We start from the raw sequence: 23,688 nt of genomic DNA, 5'->3' as shown, positions 1-23,688 counted from the left end.
TTAAGGTATCAGTCAAAAGCTACGCGCAATAGCAGAGACACGGGGTGATGAAGAGGAAAGGCATGACCAACCAGAGGCAGAGAGTTTGTGGTTTCAGCGAGCAGCTGCTTCATTGTCGTGCAGTGGCAAATACCCCTGATAGGGACGATTGGATGACAACGAGTAGAAAAGTCGGCGGCACCGCACCAGTAAAAGTGCCTCGTTTTTCTTCACCAATTGTTACCGCGAAAATGGGGAGGAGTAACTTATCTCCTAGTGATTCAGACAATTCTTCGAATGCGGCAACTGCAGGTTCAGACTATTCGCGGACAGGCGATCTCTGCATGCCACCAGAAGGCATCAAAGCCGTTACGACAGCGGTTTCAACTGATCATCATGCAAATGACACCGGAAAAACAAGTGTGCGAAAGCACAGTCAACGAGCGCATTGGGAAGATGAACAATTCCTGCTTCGTTCCAGAGTGGCGCCCACACGATGGGCACTTCATGCACCAGCCGAATTCACTACAGCAACAGACATGTCTCCGTCCCTTTGTTCCGCATTTCGGTGGTATACTGATGAGGTCGCTGCAGCAATGACGTCACAAAGTTGCGAGGAAGGGTCCTCAGTGCCGCAAGAAGGTTCTCGAGCATATGACTTTATAAAATTGCGTCTCTTCCCCACAGATAGCGTCCTTTCACTAGCCAGCGGTGAAATCAAGCGGGAGCAAACTGCGGCTAGCACCGCTTTGGTTTGGTTGCTTCAGCAACAACGAGAGGTTGCAGCGACAGCATTGCTGATGGGCTTCAGCTTCCTGCTAGGACTCCAACGGTACGACCAGTCTTGGAAAAACGCTCTTGAGGTGCCAATAACGGCATTGCAGTTGCTGGCGAATCACGCGTTTGCGCTCAACGAGCAGGGCAGTGGCAAAACCATTAGTGACCTGACGGCGCGAGACCACCTCCTTTTTATGAGTGCCTGCCTCCTAATAAGTTGGAAATACGCAGACGTCAACGCGGATGTTGAGGATCTCGTTACCATACTGGATAAGCATTTCTTCGATCAACACGTGTTTAGTTCTAGCGAAGTGTTGCGACTGGAGGCAGTTGTGCTAAAGTCAACAGGCTTATACGTGGCTCCACCGCGGTGGTGGCGAGTTGCCATTGAACTTTTGGCAGCCGCGCATGCGGATGAGGAGGAGTGGGCTCTGCGTGTGGGTCACTCCCGTCGCGACAACGGTTTCGCGAGAGGAGTTCATTCATGCTACGAAACAAAGCTTCAGCAGTTGCTGATATCCAGTGAACGTGTCTTGCTATTTTTGATGGACGAAACTGAAGGAGACGACTCGCAGAACCCAGTTGGCACCCCTTGGGGTGAAACTGACTCTTGTCTGAGGGAATGCCGCAGGGAACCGATATTTCTCGAAGATGTACGCCAACCTCATGAGGTGCGAGGAACCTTGTGTCAATGGCTTCAACATCATCCTCTTTTCGGTGCGGCACTCGCGGTTGCCAGCAACGCCATCACGTGTGGGTGGGCGGCTGCTCACATTGGTCCAGCGGCAGCAGGGAGTAATCGGACCCCGCTGCGTGTAGCAGATACCACGGCGCAGCGTGAAATGTTGGCGATGGCTGCAGTGCTGGTGAGGGATGTGTTCCATCCCCCGTCAACACAGTTAACGGAGTGATATCGTTTGATGTTTGAAAAACTCACCTCACCTAATTTATCTATATGTTTTCTCCTATTTTAGTTTTTCAATTGTGTTTGTTATATACGCGCCTTCACTCTTCTTGCCATTTTCTTGCCTTCTTCTTATCCTCTTCCTCACACCTCGGATGGGTCCACAATTCCCAGACTTCTTTCTGTATGTTTTCATCATCTCACCGCTGCGTGTTTTCATTGTTGAAACTTATTTTGTTTGATTGTTTTTAATTATTGGATTATCCGTTCAGTTATTTATTCATTTGCCAATAGTGGCAACCCCCCCCCCCCCCCCCCGAGAGCAGGAAAGTGGGGGCTAACAAAAACACACTGACAGAGTTGCGTAAAGGGGTGAGATACGACGAAAACGAAGCGGGAAACAAAACAAGGGGAAATTTTGTTTAGACTTTTGCAGATGCGTCCGCTGAAAACACAGAAGCGGAGGCAAAAATGAACTTCCCCTATCCCAAACATTTATACACTCCGACGCTAATAAACATTGTTGTTTGTTTTTGATCACTTGTCCTTTGCATCTTTATTTTATTTTTTCCTCTTCCGAGGATATGTTCCCCTTTTCTGTTTATTTGTTTGCTTTTGAACCCTCAAATATTACGGACCGGATTTTCCCCATGCGTGGGATTTTGCTGTCATCCACCACCAAATCACTCTCGATTTTCCCCAACTTTACATCGTTACACAGGGCTGCTCTTTCCTTTTTTTCCTTTGATGTGACGAGCAGCGACAGGCAGAACTATCCAACCTCCTTCACGTTGACCACTTCTATGTTATTTTTTTAAAAAATCCTTTTGCGTCACAATTTTCTTCTTCTACCGAAACAAACAAAGGAAGGAAGGAAGGAAAAGCACACCAAATACTATTATTAACAACAAACAAACAAACAACATGACGCTAACACCTCGTATTATTAAAGAAACGGAAAAGATGCGGAAGGACCCACCGGAAGGCATTACCGCAACGCCCTCCCCTGAGAACCCACGTCATTTCCATGTGACAATTCGTGGCCCTCCACAAAGCAGTTATGAAGGTGGCATTTTTGAACTTGAACTTTTCCTCCCGGAAGAGTACCCGATGGTACCATTGAAGGTGCGGTTTCTTACACGTATTTATCATCCCAACGTGGATAAGTTGGGACGCATTTGCCTCGACGTCATCAAAGACAAATGGTCCCCAGCGCTACAAATTGCTCAAGTACTCCTCAGCATTCAACTATTGATGGCCAGTCCAAACCCCGATGATCCGCTTGACAATGAAGTGGCAGGAGCATGGAAACGTAATGAAGCTGAAGCCATGAAGGTTGCACGGGAATGGACAAAGAAATACGCCAACAAGGCGTGAGGCAACAACAGCACCACGTATGGAAAGTTGGGAAAAGCAAAGGGGAGAAGTGTAAGGTATTCGCCATTAATCAAATGCACGGTTGCCACACAACAATATTTTAAACGAAAAACAAAAAAAAGGAAAAGGAAGAATGGGATATTTGAGAAGGAAAAAAAAATAAGTACAGGAAAAGGAGGAGAGGTGTACGGGGACGTGAATGATCACCGGTTTGATGAAGCAAATAAGCGAAGAGAATGAAGCATGGTAACGTCTCTAACGTAGCTCATTATAGTTTTTCCTTCCCTTCCTTTTTCACTTGACTAGATGCGTTGGCCTAGAGTGTGAGGAGGGATTCTGTTGCTTATTACCGATGTTGAGGAAGTTCCTTTTTAATTATTATTGTTTCCTTCGTCTTCCTTTAAAATAAAACAAAAAAGTGTGAGTTTTTTTTTTATTGTTATTGGACGATTGCTTCATTTCTTCCAAACTACTACTGGCCCCTTAAACACCGCTCCCACAAGGCCATACAATATATATATATATGTATGCAACATAATTATTTACTAATTTTCGCACATGCACGTAACTGCTTTGGCGAAACGACACTGGTCGGCACTCCCCACCCACAACTACTTCACACACAGTTGTCCATGCTTTCTTCATTAATTGGGAACACGGGGTAAACATTTACGCAGAAAATTAAGTGCTCACAAGTGATATATTTATCCCTAACCGATAAAAAAAAAAAAGTTTTCCGTAAGATATTCGCAAAAATGGCTCGCACTCGTCGTTCAGCCTCATCTCCGCGCCCCGCCGCTGCGGCTCCACCCGCACGCACAACACCACCACCACCACATCAACAACAACAACAGCATCACAACACACACCAAACAACTGCTCAGCAACCGCAACCTCAGGTAACAAATGTGTACGTGCAGCGTGGTGGAATGGGTAGCGGTCTCCTTGGAAATGTGGCATCAGTTGCAGCCGGTTCCGTCATTGGCCACGGCATTTCGCATATGCTCTTTGACCGCAATGCCCCGCCTGCACAACCCACTGAGTTGCAACAGGTGGCACAACAAGTTGGTAACGGTGCCTGTGCAGCTCATGTCCAAACTTATGCAAAATGTTTGGAAGCAAATGAAGGCAATGCGGCACCTTGTAAATGGGCATGGGAAACCTTTACACAGTGTCAAAGTGAGCAGCAACCAACTCAATAAATTATCAGTATAGGAAAGAAGCAAAGGTGAGTAGGGAGAAAGGAAAGAAAGAAAGATATATTGAGGCAATGAAGGAGGAATGGAAGAGTTGGTGTCTCCATATAATTTGTCTTTCGCTTTGTCCTTCTTTTTACTTGTGATTTATTTCTTTCCATTGTTGCAAGTGTGACCTCTAACCAGTGAATGATTATGTCACTCCTCTTGTCAACATATTTTCTGTCCTCATGGGGAAGTTTTACTCGACATGGTGGATTTATCAGAACTGGTAGTTTGAGATTTTGAGTGATTTTGTAACGAAGCGATGTGGAGGTTTAGAAAAGTGTGAATAAAAAAAAAAAGAGGGAAGTGGAGGCATATGAGTAAGAAACAAAAAGAAGAGAGCAAGGAGATTTTGTGAATGAGAGGGAAGACATATTTGTGTGACCGAAACCATTTTTCCTAATTGAGAAACACCAACAACTTTATAGATACCATGCTCTCTTCGAATCAGTATCAACCAGTAAAATATTCAACGTTGCACTTCTTCCTTTTCTTATTACTCTCTTTGTTACTTTCGAGGATACGACACTTTCTTTTCCATATATAGTAAATTTGTTACTATTATTGCCACACCATTATTACCTGTCTTTATTTATTTCTTTCTTTGGTATTACGATTACCACTATTATTATTACCACTATTATTATTACCACTATTACTATTATTATTATTTTTCCACACTTTACTATTTTTTTCTACTAAGTGATGCCTCTGTAGCACACATGATGCTAAACGTGCGTGAAGTTGAAGGCATTGCATGAGCATATTCATTTGTGCACTAACTGGTCTTTCATCTGCTGCAAGAGTTGTTATTTTCACTACTACACTTCAGTATTTTTATTTTGAATAAGCTCTCCTTATTCCTTACTCTCTTGCCAAGGCAAAAAAATATATAAATATACACACAATATAATAGCTTAGCTTGCTTACAAACATTCAAAATATGCAATGATAGAAGCATTGAGTGTAATGATTCTTTACTCTCTTTTTTCTTTACACATTACTAATAAGATTCAGGAGATGAAGTTTCATATCAGTCCCTTAAGTTTATGGCCACTTGGAGTCACTGCTTTCCTGCAGTTACATTAATTTTGTACCAGTTGTCGTTTCTCTTCCATGCCTAATTGAGTCTTCGAAATATGATTAGTTTTGTTTCCCTTTATGGAGTCTTTCTAGAAGTGTTTATGCTGCAACTGTAACTTAACTGTGTTATTGGCATCTCAGCTACTGTGGTTACTGTTGTGGTATTCTATCATATTTGCTCCCATATCGGATGAAATTACTCGTATTATTTTTAGTTATTGTAAATTCTTCATTTCCAAAAACTCCAGTCATTCCGTATATTAGTTATACTAACTTCCAGATTGCGTTTGTTTGTTTTCAATTAAGTTTAATCGTGACATGTTTATGTCATCTCACATTTCCTGTACTTGAGTTTCACAATTCCCTTACTCGAATGTGTTGTGAGGCTGATACAATTGTAGTAATGTTGATTTTGTATATTTTGTTTCCCAGCATGTCAGATCTCTGTGGATAGCAACAAAAGTGCTGGAATATATATTATGTATTACGTATCATATGTTATATGTATATGTTATCTTTCCGTTCGATACTGTAGGAATTATTTTGTTTGCTGCAACTCGAGGTGAAAGATGCATCCCCTGTGACACTGTGATGCAGAGAGGTGGGATTATGTAAAATCTCCCATATGTTGTTGTTCCTTGTTTTTATGGGGTCGTGAATACTGTTAGCATTTATTGGATTGATGTGGTTACGGAGGTGGGGGAAACGAGAAGCTGTCTTCCCTCGTACTGCTACACCATTTGACGATGCTTTATAATGTCTAGTGAGTAACTGTGATGTGTGCCAAATTCTTCGGAATGTTGGTAAGAGTTGCCGATAGATGTAATGCCACCATAGGTTCTCATATTTCATGAGGTGTGTCGTTATGTGGAATTGTAGTGAGAGATGCAGCCCGTTAGTATTAATTGTGTGTTCTTGAGACTGATCACATTTCTCATCTCCAGAGTTATGATGCTACTGCGTTTACTGAACCCTAATTGCGTGCGGAGGAGAGAAATTGTAGGAAATTTGATTAATGTGGGTTTATGGCAGTAGGATAGAAATGGTAGTGCATCTGATATGTGTTGTAGGCTGTGGGAAATAGAATTTAAGACATGTGGGGATGGAATAAGGATTGCTAAGGAGAAAAACTGTTAACTGACTTTGACAGAGGATATGCATATATGCGTGTGCTAATCGGAACACATGTGTTCATTTATTTCGTGTATTTCTTCTGAGAAAGGTTTGCATTTGAATTCACATGGTGTTGTATTTATTTGGTATTTGGATTACATATTATTTTTGTTAATTTTTAGTTTCAATTTTATTTGTGGCTTGTCATGGTGCGGTACGTTTATGGAGAAATAAATTCAGTGCTACTTCAGAGTAAGAAAAGAAACTACCGTCACTATAATTAACACTCGCTGTTGCCATTATTTCATTTTGTTTATATACGCATTTGTTACCAAGGACAAGGAAGTGCTTGAAGGATATATAGTGCGCAGTGACAATATGAAAGGGTATGGGACACTTATGTTTTTCTTGTTGGCGGGGGTAATATTATTGGCTTTCACAGGGAGAGTGGACGCGGATACCTGCACTTTAAAGAAGAAAAGCGGAGGTCTTGAGGCTGTCATTGAAAATGGTGATCACTTTATGAGTGGACGTCACACGTGGATGATATGCAACAGCAGCGGGACAAAGGAGGAGGAGAAAATTAAGTGGTTTTGTGATGCCCTGGAAAACGATAATCCCGCTAGTATTGTCCTGCGCAGATTAAGTTGGAGCGACGAAGTGAGTAACATAACTGTTTGCAAAACAAAAGTGCAGGAGAAGAAGGAGAACCTTGAGCAGGAAGCAGCGAAACTCCGGAAGATGATTGATGAAGAAGAAAATGAGCATAAGCGTCTTCGAGCAGAGAGTGAGGAGGCGGATCAATCAAAACAGGAATGTTGGAAGAAGGTTGGAATAGTTACTAAGGAGGACGGTAAGATATGGAACCTTACGAATGAAAGTGCATGGCTGGACACGCTTATGGAAAAAGAGACGAGAGAGTGCGAAAACGGGAAGTATGAAGCGATGGAAGAATACGAATGTAAACTGGAAAGAATGGACAAAGAAATCAGAAATGTGAATAGGACATTGGAACTAAAGAAACAGCAATTGGAAATGCTTAAGTTGAACATTAAAGAGTGTCCCACATGTGACGCTGGGACTTGCTGGGATGATGTGAAAATAAAGGAAAATTTGGATAAACTATATGGAAAAGATGGATGGATGAATACGGGGTCAAACGTGAAGTGTTATCCAAAAGTGTTTAGGGAAATCATTAAAAATGTTACGGAAGCATGTAAAAACTTATGGAAATAAAATGTGTTATGTTTGTATCTTTTCTTACTTACTAATCTGTCAGTTTCAGCAGATGTTTCTTTCCATCATGTGAAATAATAATGGAATTTTTATGAATATCATATGTGTTGTTTTATTGACATGATAATATCATTTTGCGAATCAGTACTATTGGTTTTCTATTAATGGTAAATTTGGTAACTCTCATGGAAATGTGTTTACAGAGGAGATATGCGAATGCTGTGTTTCATGCTATCTGCTATAAGGTGGTTAGGAGAATGCGAATACTATTTGGAGTTTTGTTGCTCATTTCTTGCTTAAGCGCATCGGCGAGCGATGATCCCTGCTATTATACAAAGTGGATGAACGAGGGAAAGACGGACAATCTGAAAAACCTCTCTTCGAAGGGTGGAGAAGAATTTTTTGAAAATGATAAGAAGTGGATATTTTGTGATTCTTTGAATTATCGTATAAGGCGAAACTTTTGGAACTGCAGCAACGAAAAAACTTTGAATGAATTGGTTGAGGATCACGAGTCTTTACGAAATGAAGTGGTTAAGGGAGACTTGTGCAACCAAACAGTAGCCACCAAAACGGAGTTGCAGGTGAAAAATGTTACAGATTTGAAAACTGAGCTTGACAAAAAGAAAGCTGAGACAGAGCTCCTCAAACTGAACCACACAACGAAGACGAACGCAAGTAATGAATGCAAAAAATTGCTCACAAAATTAAAGAATTCGAATGCTACTGTTACAACCCTTGAAGCCTACAATCGCGAAAAAGAAAACAAAATAAAGAGGAAGAACCAACAGTGCAACAGTGACATTAAGGAAATCACTGCTCCTCTAGAGGTACAATTGGAAAAAAAAGCTGCAGTTCTCAACCATTTAAAACAACAAGTAGAGACAGTAACACAGAAGCTACAGGAGGAAATGAAGGAAAACAGTTGCAGTGTTTGCTCTGCCGAAACATGTTACAGCACTCCCAGCGTAAAGGCGGAACTTGACAAAAAGTATCTTGAAAACTCATGGCTAAATCTTACTGCGGCACAGAGGGAGAAATGTCTTCTCGATGATGCAATGTTGCTACCAATGTTATCTTACATGAGGAGGAAACCCTTTGATGGTGCTTATGCTTATAACCAAAATGTAGACATGATGGAAAAATTATTTGCACTCGTAATTACTTTTTTCTGCTTTCTTATTTGACCGTGATAATCTTATGATGTGATTACCATAATACTTATTGTAACTTTTTGGAACAGCATACATGTGTTATAGTGTTTGGAATTTAATTGTGGTAATGGTATAATGTGTTTGTTTGTTGAATGTGTTTGTGTAATGTGTTTGTAATAAACCCTAAAGAGTCTCTTTTTTCTGTTGCTATGAAACTTAATTTATTTTATCCAAATACACTCTATTTCACTCTTTGAATGTAAATAACAATTTTTAGAAATAATGCTGGTGTTGTTACCTGCAAATGACAGAACTCATGGAGGATGAATCCAATTAACATGTCCCAATTGACTTGTAACAAGGAGCAGGACTGTATGGTCTCCAACTCTCAATCCGAAAGGAATCGGGATCTGTAACACTCCACATTGAATCGTCACTAAAACAGTTACGCGACATCACTTAATTATTACTTTTTGTATTTGATTTATGTGTACGATATGGTGGAACTCTGAGCAGTTACAATACCCTCGCAGGAAACCCAAAGAAGGTCATCCATCAACCTTCTAGCTTCTGTTAAGACAATAAGCTGGATATTGCAAATAGTTTTGAGTTGTCGTTGTGAAGTGTGTGTGCAATGATGGAGGGCAGGAGACGTGAGCTGCTATCAGCATGGCTAGTGTTAGTGAATGCCGTATGCCACAAATCCTCTGCTGGTGCAGGGGCAGTGTTAAGTAGAAATCCTCTTATGTGTCTTAGTTTCACATATCATTTTTTTTTTTTTTTGCGGATGAGGTGAGCTCCTCATATCACATGTGTAGAGTTAAAATTGTTGAGCTAGTAACCGCAGCTTCTTTGATTTGTGTGCAGCAAGGTCGTTTCTTTGTAAGGATTCTCACGCCGTAATGACGGGCATGAGCATCCGTGAACGTATAGTTAAGTATACTTGTATAGGATATGTTCTTTTTAATATGATGTTGTATTACCGTTAGCTCCGTGGTTTACAAGGAGGAAGATGTGATTATCTATCACTTTTTAAAAGGATGCAGAAGGGATACTTAATTTGATGCATAAGCTCGTTTACTTGATAAAGTGTGGGGGTAAAGTGTGGCTTCGTGGGCGTGCTACTTCACAAAGTTTCTTAAATTGTAGGAGGTGGCGTTTGCTTACACGCCCTTTGGCGAAGTGAAGTGTTTGGTTCTACGATTCCGAGTTATCACTAACCCTGCGCAATAGGCGTTGTCTCATGGAAGGAGACTTTTGTGCACACAGGCTCTTGAGGGATGGCTGTTGTTGCTTTGAGTAACTTTTCATATCTTTTACCTTTTCTTTCCTGTTTGTCTCTTATCCACTTGTACCTGATAGGGTTTCTTCCCCCTACAGTTTCAGCCCAATTCCGCCTCGACTGAGCACCAACTTTTTGTTGTGTTAAACCCGTCCGATGACGCACGCCCCGACGACTCTGACACCTTTATGGATAGTAGCTGATATTCCGGCCAGCTCTCACGACATAACCGTTCACTTGGTTTCGATAACTTACGCACTTGCCCACTCTTGCGAGACCCTCTCGTTTTATAGATGACGGCCCTTAAATACGTTTGTCTCACGTCCTTCTCTCGCACTCCGTCGCGAGTACGCACATCTTGGTGCGCGCTCGTCGCAAAGTAAGGTCGTTTTACCGCCCATTCACAGCGTTCTTAAAACCTCCACTACCTAGTGAAAGCTATTTTTGGCCCCACTTATTTACCTGACGATGCCCAACTGTGGTCAATCGTTGCCCCCCGCCAACCACTGAGAGCAGCAATGCGCCTTTAAAATGCTGACCGTCTGCCGCATCGCCGCCATCGATTCCTTCAGGGCTTACTGCCGATTGCGGCGAACGGATCGGTGCGTGTGAAAGCGGCCGTTCCAAGCATCTATTGCGACATCGCCACTACACATCTGCGAGTCAAAAGGTTGGCACCCTTCCGTAACGTACCAAGTGGCCAAGAGGAACTGGCGTAGTTCACAGGGCGCAGCCTTGTGCCCACTACACGCGCATGGCGCCCCCGGAGTGTGGTGGGCATGCCGTTCTCCACGCAGGTAAAGTAGACACGAACTTCCCACAAAAGGCAGCGCACTGGGGTTATCAAATCAGCGCTCACATCTTACATCTGATTTTTTGGTCATACCTGCACAAACCCTCATTCGATGTGCGACGCGCGGACAGCGTATAGGGGGCAACATTCTTACCGGAGGTCTCCTACTCTTGCTATGAGGTTTCCTTGCGGAACCCTTCGCCCGTTGTCGGAAACGAGGGACATGGCAAGAAAATGCTTAATTCGTATCGATTAGAAACATTTAAAGAGACCTTCTGGGTTCTCGCGGGGGCCCGACTCGTGGACGCCCACGGTTGTGTGGGGAACACGACACCATTATCGGAAGGCTTTTACTCCATCTTCCTTCGGTGTTGTTCAGCTTCTTTGGCCGGCGCAGGCCATGTAAGGGGAGCATGGTCCAATGAACAGAAGCTTTCCAAACACTGTGGACCGGGCACTTTGTCATAGCTTCCGGTATTGGTGCAAAGTGCCCGGTTAACGAAAGCTCTCAGCTTTTTCTCCCTTACTAATCCCCGCCAAATCAAATCTAGTTCTTGTGCCTCTCGCGTTTTCCTTGCTCTGCAGACTCCGAAGTTTCCTACATTTCGGGGACGACACTAGCGCCCCAAACCCAGACTTCCTTCAGCCGTATGCGTTTTGGAGCTTGCAACAACTTGAACTGCACAGCTCCTTCCACCGCCCACTCCCACAGGACACAGCAACCCTTGTGTTTTCCACCTGTACGTACCCGCCGCGGTTTTGCAGCACCAAATTCCCGAGGTCCGCGTTGCAGCTTCCCCTTGTGGTCTGGAATCATGTGCTTTGTTTTAGAAGAGAATCTGAGCTTCAACTCCGGCCACACAAAAGGCCAGTATGCCGCTGCATACCGTTCCCTCACGCATCCTTTTGCTTGCATGGCGTCGGGCACCGCACAGCTCTCTCTTGTTCCGTGTTTTGCCGGTGTTTCGGGTTCGGTGGTGTTGAAACCCAAGCTATTTTTTACAAGAGGGTTGGGGAAGCCACAAAGCCTCTTCGTTTGCGTCGCTGTAGGGACCGCTAATTAACCCCCGCTCACACACTGAAGATGATCTGCGGGGTTGTGCGTACTTTCTCCCCCCCAACGGTTTAGTGGTTTTAGTGACAATCGAAGTGCGGCGGCAGTTCGTTTTTTTAAATACTTTATTCTCCAGAGCAGTGGGAGATGGTCCTTTATAACGCTGACGTTTGGCATATAGGCTTGTAGCCCAGCTGAAGAACGCGGCTTGCCACGCAGCGCCTGATGATGATTAAGGTTCTCCATTTCAGGCGCCGGTTGACATTAACCTGCGCCGCTCCGGCTAAAATCAGGGGCCGGAGCGATTCCGCACTTGCGAGATGCTATCTGTTGTGTTTCTACTCCGACGTCACAGGGAACTGGTGGTGCCCGTGATGCCCTAAAACGCCGTTTTCTTTTGGCGGTTCTGGTCCGTGACGGGGCACCGTTCGCAGTTTCGCTACGTCGGGGCGGCACACATAGTACAGATTCCCGCTATTATGGCCCACATATTTGTTGGTGGGGTGCGATTGCGAAAAAAAAAGATCGGAAACAGGATATAGGAGGAAAACCACCATATCTTTGACCTTCAAGTAGATCGACCGTAATGAAAAACAATTGCTGGCACGCGGCCGCGTTGCTGGGAGGCGCTATCAGAGAAGTTGATTGCCGCACTTCGAGGCAGTGTGGGACGACTGCTGGCGCCTTTCCGCAGATTACTTTTTATTTGTAGGAAAGGGGTGCCGAATGTAGATGTATGGAGAAGAGGTGATAGTTGCCCGAAGCTACCGCCACTACAAGTGGTGAAGGTTCGTCCAATTTTACGTCAAGAGCGGAGGGTGTATACGATGAGTATTTGCAAGATACCAAAACTTTTTTTTATTGTAGATGGCTGCGTATGCAGAGAATTTTGGATGCTGCTATTTTGTCGGTGGGAGCAAAAGGTAGCGGCAGCTGCGTGACAGCATTGGCGCATAACAGGAAAATGTAGGTTTTGTACCTTCTTGACATTTATGTGCCCTAAAAATCTATCGGGAAAGGTTTGTGCTTTTAACCTCTCTGCGTTTGTTGTGGAGGGAGTCTCTTGGTGCTGTTGTTTCCGGCTTGTTGTCCACATAGAATTCCCTTCGTACTGGATGGCTCCGCTTCGTGTGTGGTCTCTTTAAAGGAATGTGGAGAGCTGGAGATGGTATCCCTTTAATTTGGTTGCCTCCTTCCCCTTCACACTTGCCTCTTCCTAAAATTTTTGTGCAATCTTCCCTGTTGCGATACGACAAGACGAAACTTCCGTTGGCTTTGGATATTCCTCTGGGGGTTTAAAAGTACTGAGTTTTATTTTTCTTTTTTCACTCAACATTACGTATGCTATGAGTTTTGTAGCCGTCACCTGCAATGTTTTAAGTGTTACGTCGTTTCCTTTGAACAGGGTACTGGACCGCTATTCGCCCTTTTTACAATTTGTCTTCGAGAGGTCCTTCGTCCTGTTCTGTAGATTGTATAAATATTTCTTTTAACTGAATAGAAGTGATGGAAAATCTTATAATCCCTTTTCCCATAAGGGGTGCTGACGCACATGTTTGTACTTCCCTTTTCTTTGCATCGTAGTTATTCCACATTTTCCTTTAAACATATTCCAAGTATTCGTTAGAATCAATAATAATGACTATGAACTTTGGTAACATGACCCTCGGGGGTGCTACAGCGACCTTTGGGGGTCAGTCGAACCCCTTATGTAATTACACAAGCTCTCTTGCGAAGAAATTTGTTTACAAGGAGATCAATAAGGTATACTACCCACTTCGTCGTCACGTTTTCCGATTGAAGGTTCGTACAGCCGCAGAAATTCGTATCAATGATGTTGTCAAGGCGTATATGAAAGATAAGATGACCTTTAAGAAGGGGTGCTACGCAGCAACTATCACGAATACTGTGGAGTTGGATCATATGGGAAGCATTATTCCTAAAGACGAGTATGAAGTACGGCGCCTGACGAGCTACATGACGAGCAAAAAGATGAGTAATGACTACAAGAGACACATGCAAGAGCTATGGACCCGTGTTCTTTTCGTATGTGAATCGACTAACCTCGTCGGTGTAACGGAAAATGCTACACATCAAAATTCTCGACCCGGTACAGATGAGGAGTTTATGGCGATTATTTGGTATTCCACTTTCGCCAGCACACTTTTTGCCTTTGTCATCACCCTCCTGGTTTGGTGGTACAGATATGGCCAAGCTCCTCAATATGCGGAGATGAAGTAAGTTGGTCACTACTGTAGGGAATATATCGTAGTTTTTAGTTTATTAGTACATGTAATTTTCGTGCGAATTTTCTCAGGTATTTTTTCTTCAAATGATTGGTAGGAATTTCCATTATTTATTTATTCCTTTGTTGCGGTTACATGAACATGTTTGTCTTTGTAATGGTGAACATCAAACCTTGTAATTATAATCATTTGCTTGGACTTGCTCATTCTGTGGTCTTCATACTACATTTATGTTTCCCCGATGAGACTTATTGATATTGGGGATTAGTCTAAAAATTGTATTAGGAAAAGTGAAAATGTTTATTTTGATGCAACTAGCATTTCGGGTCTTCACTCACTTATTTTATTAGTGCTGCGTTTAGCGCGATGTTTGGCATCGTTGAACCGGCTCTCTGTTAAAATGGGAGGTGAGATCTTTCAGAGGTGTGTTGCTACGGTTTGTGTCCCCGGTGTACCCGCGGTTTTGATCAATGATATGCGACAGTGAGGTCCAGGTGGAAGTGTGCACGTATGGATTGGGACGTAAAGAATTTTGACGTATTCGTTACCGTGTAATTAAGTACGCATGCCTTTAGTTTTTGTAAGGGTTTACCGCGACCTACCCGTGACGGTGGGAATCGAGCATGTGGTATATTTAACAATGCGAGCAGGAAATACAGCACCTTATACTAATGTAATTCGTTTTGTTTCTCGGTTTTCGAGTTACAGAGGTTGGGGCGATGAGTGGAAAGAAGGCAAGTGTCCATCACTAACCTCAGGTAATATTGGAAAGGTTTCCTCTTAGTGCAAAAAAAAGGAAAGAAAAGGTGAGGAAATTCCATTTCACTAGAACCTGTTACCGTCAAAGGGGTGTGCTGGTATTCTGTCGAAACGCGAATCGTGACTTTCACTGTCAGTTACACTTTTGAAGCAGTGGATGACCGCAGGTTACCAGGTCAGATATTTCTTTGAATAAATATGAACGTTTTTCCCCCTTCTCGAAATTCAACTATGAATGCATATTGGATGGATATGTGTCTGCATTGGAAGGTCACTGTTATTCCCTTCCCACTAAACTTGGAGCTACAGCGGGTTGCCTTTGACACCCTCTTTTAAATGGTACACGTTATATTTTTGGGGCGAGCGGGTGGTGCAATGGAGGAGAAATCGTGTACTCCTCCACTTTTGCAGTACAGTTTTGCAAATTTTCTATGGATACTTTTCGTTGAATGTGCTTGTAACATTCGATTATTTAATGCGTTTTTCATCTTCGCTTTCGTTTGAGATTTTTTTTTTTTAAACGTGACGTCACGCTGCATGTCAACTTTTTTCCTCGTGATGGTGTCGCCGGTATGCGAAACCCCCAAATTTACCCATAACACGGCAGCGCGTCATTTGTAGGCTAACGCCACTGTGGGGATTATTGGATCAAAAAAGAGTGGACTTCACACTGTCTTTTCCCTTTTTTCAATATTATTACCCGGGAATGGATGAAAAGACTGTTGAATGCTCTACGCCCTCTGTGTGGACGTAATGTCGCATACACCAGTGCAGTATAAGGCACCAGCGATACTCGATGGAGAACAATAAGGAGAGTGGAAGTAACAATAATAATACACAACCGTGGGTCGCCGTCTGTCTCCCTTTTGCTACAGGTTCGTGCGCAGTAGAGAGAACTGTTGTGCGTGTATGTGGTGTCGGTTCTCTAAAAGTTACGCTGCGAGGTACACGAGAACATCATTTTACTTTTAATGCCATTTGTTTCATTATACATTCTTTTAGTATTTTCATTGTTACTACGACAGGTCCTCTTTAATTATTTTTTTTTTCGGTCCATATGACGTCACTTAACGACTTATTGATAAGGAGACAGGGGCGGAGATGTGAAGTGTAGAATAATTATTTTCGTTTCTACTATCCTTTCCTCATGCCACTACAAGAAACTGTGTGGATGCCATCCCCGCTTCCCAGTGTTTCATGTGCTTCACATTTTTTTTTTTGCAATGACTTTTCAGTGACTGTTAGAAATCAGTTGTGTACTGGAATTAATATGAAAATATGTATATATTTTGCGCGTGTAGGGGGTACGAAGGAGGTTAACTACGATAGGAAAGAATTTGTATCAGTATTATCATCTTCGAGCAATGGACAGGAGGTGAGTGTGCTTTAGTCGCAAGATTTGCTGAGTGTACCAACTTCTTTGGCACTCACTGACAACACAATCACGCAACGAGGGTTGCGGGAGCAGGTTGGTCTTTTGTTGCTCAGGTACATTGTTTAAGGGGCTGCAAAAATATTCTGTTTTCTAATATCGCGTGTGCAAATGCAGAAGCTGAATCGGAGAGTTTTGTGCCTTAACATGCACGTGTCTGCTACGAATTTTCACCAATGTACGCTAGATGTAGATGATTTACTAACTTTCAATATTTTTGGAGTAAAAGGACCTGTAAAACTGGTGTTGAGGCTGGTTTTAAAATCTGAGCGGGTGTTTGTTTGACGTTAGGAGGAAGCCTTGTTATAATTTTTTACTTTTACCTCTCATACCTTCTTTTTGCCCCATTTTAAGGGGCACCATTTATCCGGATATCGCTTTGACTGGCTCAGTTCGATTAATCACGTTGGTATCTTTAAAAAAAACCAAGAGTTTAAAGCAGCATTTACGACAGGTGGTTGTATTAGTCTGTTTTTTTAATGTGATGTGAGGCACCAGAAAGAAAAGTTTTTAGCTTTGGGGGGGATCGCACGTTTCTTATTTGCTTGTTTTTTGTCAGTGTAAAACAAAAAAAACTTTGTTGAAAAACTATCATTACAATTTATTAGTGACAGTAGCTGCTACTATTGTTTTCCACTTGTTGGAGGGGCATCGTGGCGTCATTCAGTACGCTTTGTGAACTTTATTTAATTACATATATTTGTTCCACACAACATCTTGTCGCAAAATTGTGTCCCCCACCGTCATACGCAGTTAAGTGACCCAGGTGTACACTATAAGAAAATAAACAATATAGCAGCATCTAATCGTACCATTTTTTGTCGATATTACTTTTCACTGCGCGTTAATGCGCGTTGAGACGTCACGACTGACCTAAACTTAGTGGTTGTAGGTTCTCCTCGTTGTTTTCCCTTTACATACTACGTGGTGGAAGCATGTTGAAACGGCATTATTTTACTTTTAACGAGAAGGAGGGAAATACTAGAAATGCGAGTTTGTGCTGTTGGCTATGTTATAATACTGTTCACCTCCTCCCCATGTACCACTTATGTGTCCCGCATTCGTAAGTATGTTATTTAACGTAAACGGTGTCAAGCTGAACGTTGTGCTTCCACTGGTGTAGCTGTTTCTTTTTTCTTCCCTTCTCTGTTGCAAGTACTCCCTTTCCTTTCACTCATATTAAGTGCACTGTACTGTTTATCCCATTGAGGATTAAAACAAAAAATTGTTTCTCATACAGAGCGGCACTTTGCCGTGCGAAGAAGCAGTGGAAAATGAAGTTGTGTGAACTTAGTCCAATAGCAGATTTCATAGGTTCAGAGGTTACCGTTGAAGATGCAATTCTTTCTTCTGCCACTTTTCACATGTGGGAACGATTGTACGGCGTAACTTCAGCGTCTCCGACACCAGATAAAATGAGACTTTATATTTTACAGAGGAAGGAGTGTAACGGCCAGCAGGAGGAAACTTCAGTGTCACCACACAAAAGTGGTGGTGCTTCTACTTTGCTCCGGCCGTCGTCCCCTCCCGGTGACGCATCTTCTTTGGGAGGCCAGCTATCGGCAGCTAAGCAGCGTGTTGAGGGGCCAAATGTTTTGAAACACGGAGCAATCCTCGCAACATGCGGAATACTACCACCGTCACACAAGCGAACTAGCGAGAGTGGCAGTGCGTCGGTTGAGTGGCAGGAATGCAACATGGAATCAGTAAATCGCCTTGTGGATGTGGATGTCTCTTCTTCAACCGGCACTCAGCAGAAGAAACGAGGCCGCTCCACACAAGTGTTCCGCGATAATCGAACAGCAGTTCCCGAGGCGTCTCCTTCGTCTTCTTGTGCAACAGCAACAGCCCAGGCACCTCTACATTTAACTTCGTTGTATTCTCCGAAAGTGAGCCCAGAGGGCGACGCGGAATGCGTTTTGTTGGCACCAGATCCGCTTTACAGACCCGAAGTTGAAGATGTGTTTGTGCAGTCTTGCGGAGGGGATACCGAGTTAGAAAAGCCGAGAAAGTGCGTTCCGCCTTCAAATATATTCGAGTCACTTGGTGATTTGCGTGGGAGTCAACGGAGTAAGGTCCTAAGTTTAAGTGACGACGAGGCTGATGAGTGCAACGATAACATTGCCAGGGGTTCTGTGACAAGCTCTCTTGCTGGGGGTGATTGCCCTCCTCAACCTCAAGTTTCCGATTTTGTTGCGTTGTCGGACGTTTTACCGTCGAATCAGACTCGGGAGAACGTTATGAGCAAAGGAGCTTTTAACAGTGTTGAACAGGGATGTGGATACGAACCAGAAGAAGCGGCTCCAAGTGTGCGGGCCACTAAAGCCTACCGGGATAGGGAGGACTTCTGCCCCAACGTGGAGACACTCCCCGTTCTTCCAAGTGACCACCTGGAGTGCTTCTTAGATGAGAAAGGCCTCCGTTCTGGTGGCGGAGGGGACCTGGGCAACCCCTCTTCTTCGAGTTATCTCCCGTACTTCACAGAGGCGGAAGAAGTACCAGCACAGAAACCGGAGCAGAAGAAGATACGTCGCTATCGAACACCATGGTTTTGTGGATCTCGTGCGGCGGCGAACGCGGCAGTAGAGGAAGTAGCCGCCGTCAAGGAAGCTGCGTGTGGTGGCGATGCTTCAGTTTCTGTAGTTATCGCAAATAATTCATCTAGAAAATCGCTATCTTCCGCTTCTTCAGGTCATTCCATTCATTCGAAGATGGCGTTAAAAGATATGCCACCGCAGTCACCGCCAACTACTGTGGTATTCCCCCCACAGGAGGGTGATGAACTTCAATCAACCATGGAAGAGGAGCATCGCGTACCCTCTTTGTCTCCGTCGCCGCTTCCAGAAATACCTAGGTGTGGCCGCCAGCCCCTCGCGGTCGCACGAACCGCGGAATCAGGTTCTGCTGGTCGTGGGAACAATAATTTTTTGCCGGATGACATCACCAACGTGCAACTGGCGGCCTCAACCTGCCATGTGGAAAGGGAGGCCACAGGTTTCAGCCATACATTGGATGGAAGAGCCCTTCCTGTCAAACACGGAGACGACGAGGTGCATTCTGCGCCCACAGCTCTGAACTATACTGACGGCGAATGGATCACCGAGTCGTGCGGAACATTAGAACGCCAGGGGATGCATCGCTCCGATCGGGCGCTATCTAGCAGCTGGTCTCCGCCCCCTACGCAGGCTGGAGAGTTTGGTCTCCCCAAACTCCCGAAAAGTCGGACTCCTGCACGGAAGTACACATATCAAGAAGGTGACACTTCAGGTGTCTCAATGACCAGTCGCTCAGCAGGGTTGGTGCGGAGGGCCCAAGGACGGCCGGATGGTGGTCAGGTGAGTGCGGACGCCTTAACAGCCGGAGGAGTAATCGGTGCGCCAGCTTCTGGAAGCTTTTCTTCACTTCAAAATAAAAAGGCAAAGCTGCAGGAAAGAGAAGCAAGGGCTGATACAGTGGCAACTACAAAGGGAACCAGAAAGTACGTTGCTGTGCGGACCACGTCCCCGCAGCAGTTCCCCCTACCACGAGAGGTTACGCCCACAGCGAAGCCAAAGGTGAATCGTAAACGAGATAGGGAGAAGAGCGAGTGATTAAAGAGACGTATGGAAGAGTAAGAGGTGAAGGGGTGCATTTCCGTGTTATTACAATTGTTTCCATGCTCCTCTCTGCATTGGTATTCTTCCGGTAAGGTCATGCGACCTTTACACTCCACTGTTGGCCTAACCGATGCTATATAGGTGGTAGGGATATAGTGAGGGACAATTGGTCCGCTGGAGGATGTCGAATCTCCCACCCTTAACTCCAGAGGAGAAAGCCGCTCGGGAGCGCCGACTGCAGGCAGAACACGAGCGCTATGTGAAAAGCATTGAAACAATGCGTTCGCTCCCACGTCTCCGTTCCACTGTAGCGGGGGCTGGTGGGAAGACAAATGAACATGTTCGCCTTGCTGAGGAACGGGAGGCCGAGAGGCGCCAGCGGCTTCAGGCTGAAGCAGAGCGCCTAATGGAAAAGACGAAGCGAGAGAGTGAGCATCGGGCGAAGGTTGAGGCGTTGAACTCTAAACAGCAGAAGAAACGTGCCAAGGCAAGCAAACGGAAGGCAAGGCGCACAAGGTACAAGTTGGAGGGAGGCAAAACGGAGAACGCAGACATTCTAGGTTCTGATGAAGAGAGTGAATTGGGCGGCAGCGAGCACAGCGTAGATGAAGGGGAGAATAAAACATAGTGGGGCACCTTGTAGTGGATTCTGACACTCTGACACTGTTTTTTGAACTCCCAACCGCTCCGGTCACGGATTTACCGCCGACATTTTATTTGATTTTTTGCTAACACGTGTGGTGTGACGTATAGAGCTGGCGAGGTTCCCTTCTCCGATGTCGACGATGATCGGGGCTTGGCGGCGACACCGGACCTTCTCGTTGGGTGTGGGCCCCGTGAGCCACCACTTCCATGAGGGGAACCCTCATTGCTTTTAGACGATGCCGCTACGACCCAAACTCGCGTCCAGTCTCACGTGTAACTTTTCTCAACGCACTGATCGAGAGCGAAAGAATACTATGGTCCATGTGGGTTTTCACGGCACCTCTCGATCCTGTAGGGTCTCTGCAAACCATCGCGAAGGGCCCCGTTTCCGCTGTTTTTTTTTGCCAGTTTTTTGTGTATCTTTGTGAGGAAAGACAGGGGTGGCAAATTTACCTCCAGCTTTTCTTGAGCACCGTCAGACGGCCTCATGTGACCGCAGCTGATTGGGTATTGATTCATGCGGACGGTTTTTTGTGCGCGATTGGCTACGCTGTTGTCGCCGTTTATGGAGGGCATAATTTCCCTAAGTATAGGTGTTATCTTAACAAGCACTTTGACATGTGTGTGTGTGTTGCAAGTCCGTATCATCTGACTGGTCTCCGCGTTACCCCTTATTTGTGGTGTTCCCACTTCGTGTTCGAAGTGCCTTATTCCTCATTTTTATTTTTTATTTTTTGCACTGTTAGGCACCAGTTCATAATATTATATATCAAATTATCATGGGTAATCAAAAAGCTGTAGCGGGGAGGCAAGATGCAACCCTCAGCAGCGCTGCCGGCACAAAGCACAGCGCAAAGCTGCCTCCATTATTGGCTCCTCTCACTCGGGTAATCACTTTGGAGATGATATGGTACTTGCTGTGCCACATCGTTTGTTTGTTTACTCTGATATTTGGCGCTGGTGACGAGCTGTTCACTTCCAGAAAGCGCTGGTTTGCCCTGGGGTGGACAAAGCAGCCGCAGCGGCGTGAATACTCAGCCGGCGGTGTGTACAAGATGTTTGCCACGAAGGCCACCATTGAGAACAAACCCATGCTTCCTCCGCATCGGCTGAATTCTGATCTTGTTTTGTCCCTTCTGTTCGTCCTCACGTTCAACGGCTTCTTCCTTGCACTCTCGCGCTCGGTTTCCAGGTTAATTGCAGAAGGAGACGAACGACGGGACTTTAGGGAAGGAACGTTTGATATCAAATCAGGGACCGACGACAAAGTTTCCAAGGGCAAAGGAGTTCCTTTCAGGTTGATAAACTGCCGTGAAATTATATATAAGGTTACATTAGGTGCCACCCTTGTTTTCTGCGTGCTAATTACAACCTGTGTTATATTGCAACCACCCAGTGAGGTGCAAGGAGCCGCCCCTTCTCTGGTATTACTTTCATCTGTTGTTCCCATATATTATGGGGACCGCCCTAATGGTGCACGTGCCTTAGAGAGATTTTACAGTGCTTATCAGAGTGTTATCATTACAGTTCTTGTTGGTTTAGTTCTTGACGCGAATTTTCTTGCGAAAGCGTGATGTGTGGTCGTCTAGTTTGCGGTGCATACGGCAGATGTTTTGTTGCGGTAGGGGAAATAAAGAGTCTTGGGGGGGGGGGTGATAAAATGGATGGACGAAGCGATTAAATGGTTTCTTTCGGTCGAGAGTTATAATCAGCGTGTGTGGGTTATCTTGTTTAACGTTTTTCGTCGTCAGTGATGCTTTACACCGATGCAAGGCTGAAAGTAGGTCTACAGATGTTATAGCATGTACACGAATATGCATCCACATACAAAAGGAACTGTACTCCAGGAGTTTGGGTTATGGAATACCTTTTTTGTCCGCCTCTCAACCTTGCGATGCTCAAGGATATCTGAAGGTATTATTATAGCGCTTCTTACTGCCCTTACAAACACTCATCTACACGACTTGTGTTTGCCCTGTCGGAGAGTCGATGCCTGGACCCGGTCTTCTTGCTGACGGATGGTTTCGTGAGGAAAATGGGCAGTGGCCCGGTCAAGCAATGTCCTTTAAGGTTGAAGAGGTTCTACACGATGCTCCAACAAAGTTCCAGCACCTGTCGATTTTCGAGACCGATCCCAAAGGGCCGTGGGGCACCGTCATGACGCTTGACGGTTGCATCCAACTTACAGACTTCGATGAGTTTGTTTACCACGAAATGTTGAGCCACACCCCTCTCTGTGCTCATCCCGATCCCGTGGATGTCCTCATCATTGGGGGTGGGGATGGTGGTGTCATGCGCGAAGTTCTGCGCCACGGCACTGTCAAGCGGTGCGTTCTCGTTGATATTGATGGTGACGTGATTGAGGCAAGCAAGAAATATTTTCCTCAGATTTCGAGCGGTTTCTCTGACCCAAGGGCTGATGTGCGGGTAGGGGACGGCGTTGCATTTGTGAGGGAGGCGGCAAGTGAAAGTTTTGACGTGGTTATTATCGACACCACAGACCCTGACGGCCCCGCAGCTGAGTTGTTTGGGGAGAAGTTTTATCGGGACGTGCTGCGCATCCTGAAACCACGCGGCATCTGTTGTAATCAAGGAGAGTCTGTTTGGTTGAATCGCAACCTAATTGAAGGGATGGCCGACTTTATTAAAAACAAGGTGGGTTTTGCCTCCGTAAAGTACGCTATGATTTACACCCCTACGTACCCATGCGGAAGCATTGGTTCTCTCATATGTTCCAAGGTGGCTGGCGTGGATGTGACCCAACCCGTGCGTCCCGTCGAGTCGATGCCTTTTGCGGGTGAACTGAAGTACTACGACTCGGACGTCCATAAGGCGGCATTTGTGTTACCACGCTTTGCCCGCCATCTCAACCAAAACTATTCTTGAGTTTTCTTTTTGCCATTTTATTTTTCGTGGAAGCTCTGCGGTAAACGAACTGTCAGCGTTAAAAATATATATATTTTGTAGGGGATAACATATTATGTGTCAGAACATTCTGTTGCTTCCATATTTTTTTT

General features: G+C 44.7%; 12 protein-coding genes across 12 annotated transcripts; 11 read left to right on the top strand and 1 right to left on the bottom strand.

Moving 5' to 3' along the window:
* Nucleotides 1-47: 47 nt before the first annotated feature.
* TbgDal_IX4370 (hypothetical protein, conserved) lies at nucleotides 48-1,667 on the top strand (the record flags this gene model as incomplete). Its single annotated transcript, XM_011778325.1, has 1 exon — nucleotides 48-1,667. The coding sequence occupies one exon, from the start codon at nucleotides 48-50 to the stop codon at nucleotides 1,665-1,667; it is 1,620 nt and encodes a 539-aa protein (XP_011776627.1).
* Nucleotides 1,668-2,584: 917 nt separating this feature from the next.
* On the top strand, nucleotides 2,585-3,037 carry TbgDal_IX4360 (ubiquitin carrier protein, putative; the record flags this gene model as incomplete). Its single annotated transcript, XM_011778324.1, has 1 exon — nucleotides 2,585-3,037. One exon carries the CDS (start codon nucleotides 2,585-2,587, stop codon nucleotides 3,035-3,037), a length of 453 nt encoding a protein of 150 aa, XP_011776626.1.
* A 755-nt stretch (nucleotides 3,038-3,792) lies between these two features.
* Nucleotides 3,793-4,239, top strand: TbgDal_IX4350 (hypothetical protein, conserved; the record flags this gene model as incomplete). Its single annotated transcript, XM_011778323.1, has 1 exon — nucleotides 3,793-4,239. One exon carries the CDS (start codon nucleotides 3,793-3,795, stop codon nucleotides 4,237-4,239), a length of 447 nt encoding a protein of 148 aa, XP_011776625.1.
* Nucleotides 4,240-5,859: 1,620 nt separating this feature from the next.
* On the bottom strand, nucleotides 5,860-6,213 carry TbgDal_IX4340 (hypothetical protein, unlikely; the record flags this gene model as incomplete). Its single annotated transcript, XM_011778322.1, has 1 exon — nucleotides 5,860-6,213. The coding sequence occupies one exon, from the start codon at nucleotides 6,211-6,213 to the stop codon at nucleotides 5,860-5,862; it is 354 nt and encodes a 117-aa protein (XP_011776624.1).
* Nucleotides 6,214-6,852: 639 nt separating this feature from the next.
* On the top strand, nucleotides 6,853-7,710 carry TbgDal_IX4330 (T. brucei spp.-specific protein; the record flags this gene model as incomplete). The annotated part of the gene is made up of 1 exon (XM_011778321.1): nucleotides 6,853-7,710. The coding sequence occupies one exon, from the start codon at nucleotides 6,853-6,855 to the stop codon at nucleotides 7,708-7,710; it is 858 nt and encodes a 285-aa protein (XP_011776623.1).
* Nucleotides 7,711-7,874: 164 nt separating this feature from the next.
* TbgDal_IX4320 (T. brucei spp.-specific protein) lies at nucleotides 7,875-8,897 on the top strand (the record flags this gene model as incomplete). Its single annotated transcript, XM_011778320.1, has 1 exon — nucleotides 7,875-8,897. One exon carries the CDS (start codon nucleotides 7,875-7,877, stop codon nucleotides 8,895-8,897), a length of 1,023 nt encoding a protein of 340 aa, XP_011776622.1.
* A 2,692-nt stretch (nucleotides 8,898-11,589) lies between these two features.
* TbgDal_IX4310 (conserved hypothetical protein, unlikely) lies at nucleotides 11,590-12,003 on the top strand (the record flags this gene model as incomplete). The annotated part of the gene is made up of 1 exon (XM_011778319.1): nucleotides 11,590-12,003. One exon carries the CDS (start codon nucleotides 11,590-11,592, stop codon nucleotides 12,001-12,003), a length of 414 nt encoding a protein of 137 aa, XP_011776621.1.
* A 1,628-nt stretch (nucleotides 12,004-13,631) lies between these two features.
* TbgDal_IX4300 (hypothetical protein, conserved) lies at nucleotides 13,632-14,234 on the top strand (the record flags this gene model as incomplete). The annotated part of the gene is made up of 1 exon (XM_011778318.1): nucleotides 13,632-14,234. The coding sequence occupies one exon, from the start codon at nucleotides 13,632-13,634 to the stop codon at nucleotides 14,232-14,234; it is 603 nt and encodes a 200-aa protein (XP_011776620.1).
* Nucleotides 14,235-17,794: 3,560 nt separating this feature from the next.
* Nucleotides 17,795-20,020, top strand: TbgDal_IX4290 (hypothetical protein, conserved; the record flags this gene model as incomplete). Its single annotated transcript, XM_011778317.1, has 1 exon — nucleotides 17,795-20,020. One exon carries the CDS (start codon nucleotides 17,795-17,797, stop codon nucleotides 20,018-20,020), a length of 2,226 nt encoding a protein of 741 aa, XP_011776619.1.
* Nucleotides 20,021-20,207: 187 nt separating this feature from the next.
* TbgDal_IX4280 (hypothetical protein, conserved) lies at nucleotides 20,208-20,654 on the top strand (the record flags this gene model as incomplete). The annotated part of the gene is made up of 1 exon (XM_011778316.1): nucleotides 20,208-20,654. The coding sequence occupies one exon, from the start codon at nucleotides 20,208-20,210 to the stop codon at nucleotides 20,652-20,654; it is 447 nt and encodes a 148-aa protein (XP_011776618.1).
* Nucleotides 20,655-21,450: 796 nt separating this feature from the next.
* Nucleotides 21,451-22,245, top strand: TbgDal_IX4270 (hypothetical protein, conserved; the record flags this gene model as incomplete). Its single annotated transcript, XM_011778315.1, has 1 exon — nucleotides 21,451-22,245. One exon carries the CDS (start codon nucleotides 21,451-21,453, stop codon nucleotides 22,243-22,245), a length of 795 nt encoding a protein of 264 aa, XP_011776617.1.
* A 415-nt stretch (nucleotides 22,246-22,660) lies between these two features.
* Nucleotides 22,661-23,557, top strand: TbgDal_IX4260 (spermidine synthase, putative; the record flags this gene model as incomplete). Its single annotated transcript, XM_011778314.1, has 1 exon — nucleotides 22,661-23,557. One exon carries the CDS (start codon nucleotides 22,661-22,663, stop codon nucleotides 23,555-23,557), a length of 897 nt encoding a protein of 298 aa, XP_011776616.1.
* Nucleotides 23,558-23,688: the final 131 nt, after the last annotated feature.

This window comes from Trypanosoma brucei, chromosome 9, assembly GCF_000210295.1.
Source record: "Trypanosoma brucei gambiense DAL972 chromosome 9, complete sequence".
Taxonomy (NCBI): domain Eukaryota; phylum Euglenozoa; class Kinetoplastea; order Trypanosomatida; family Trypanosomatidae; genus Trypanosoma; species Trypanosoma brucei.
This window is presented reverse-complemented; position numbering and strand designations above follow the sequence as displayed.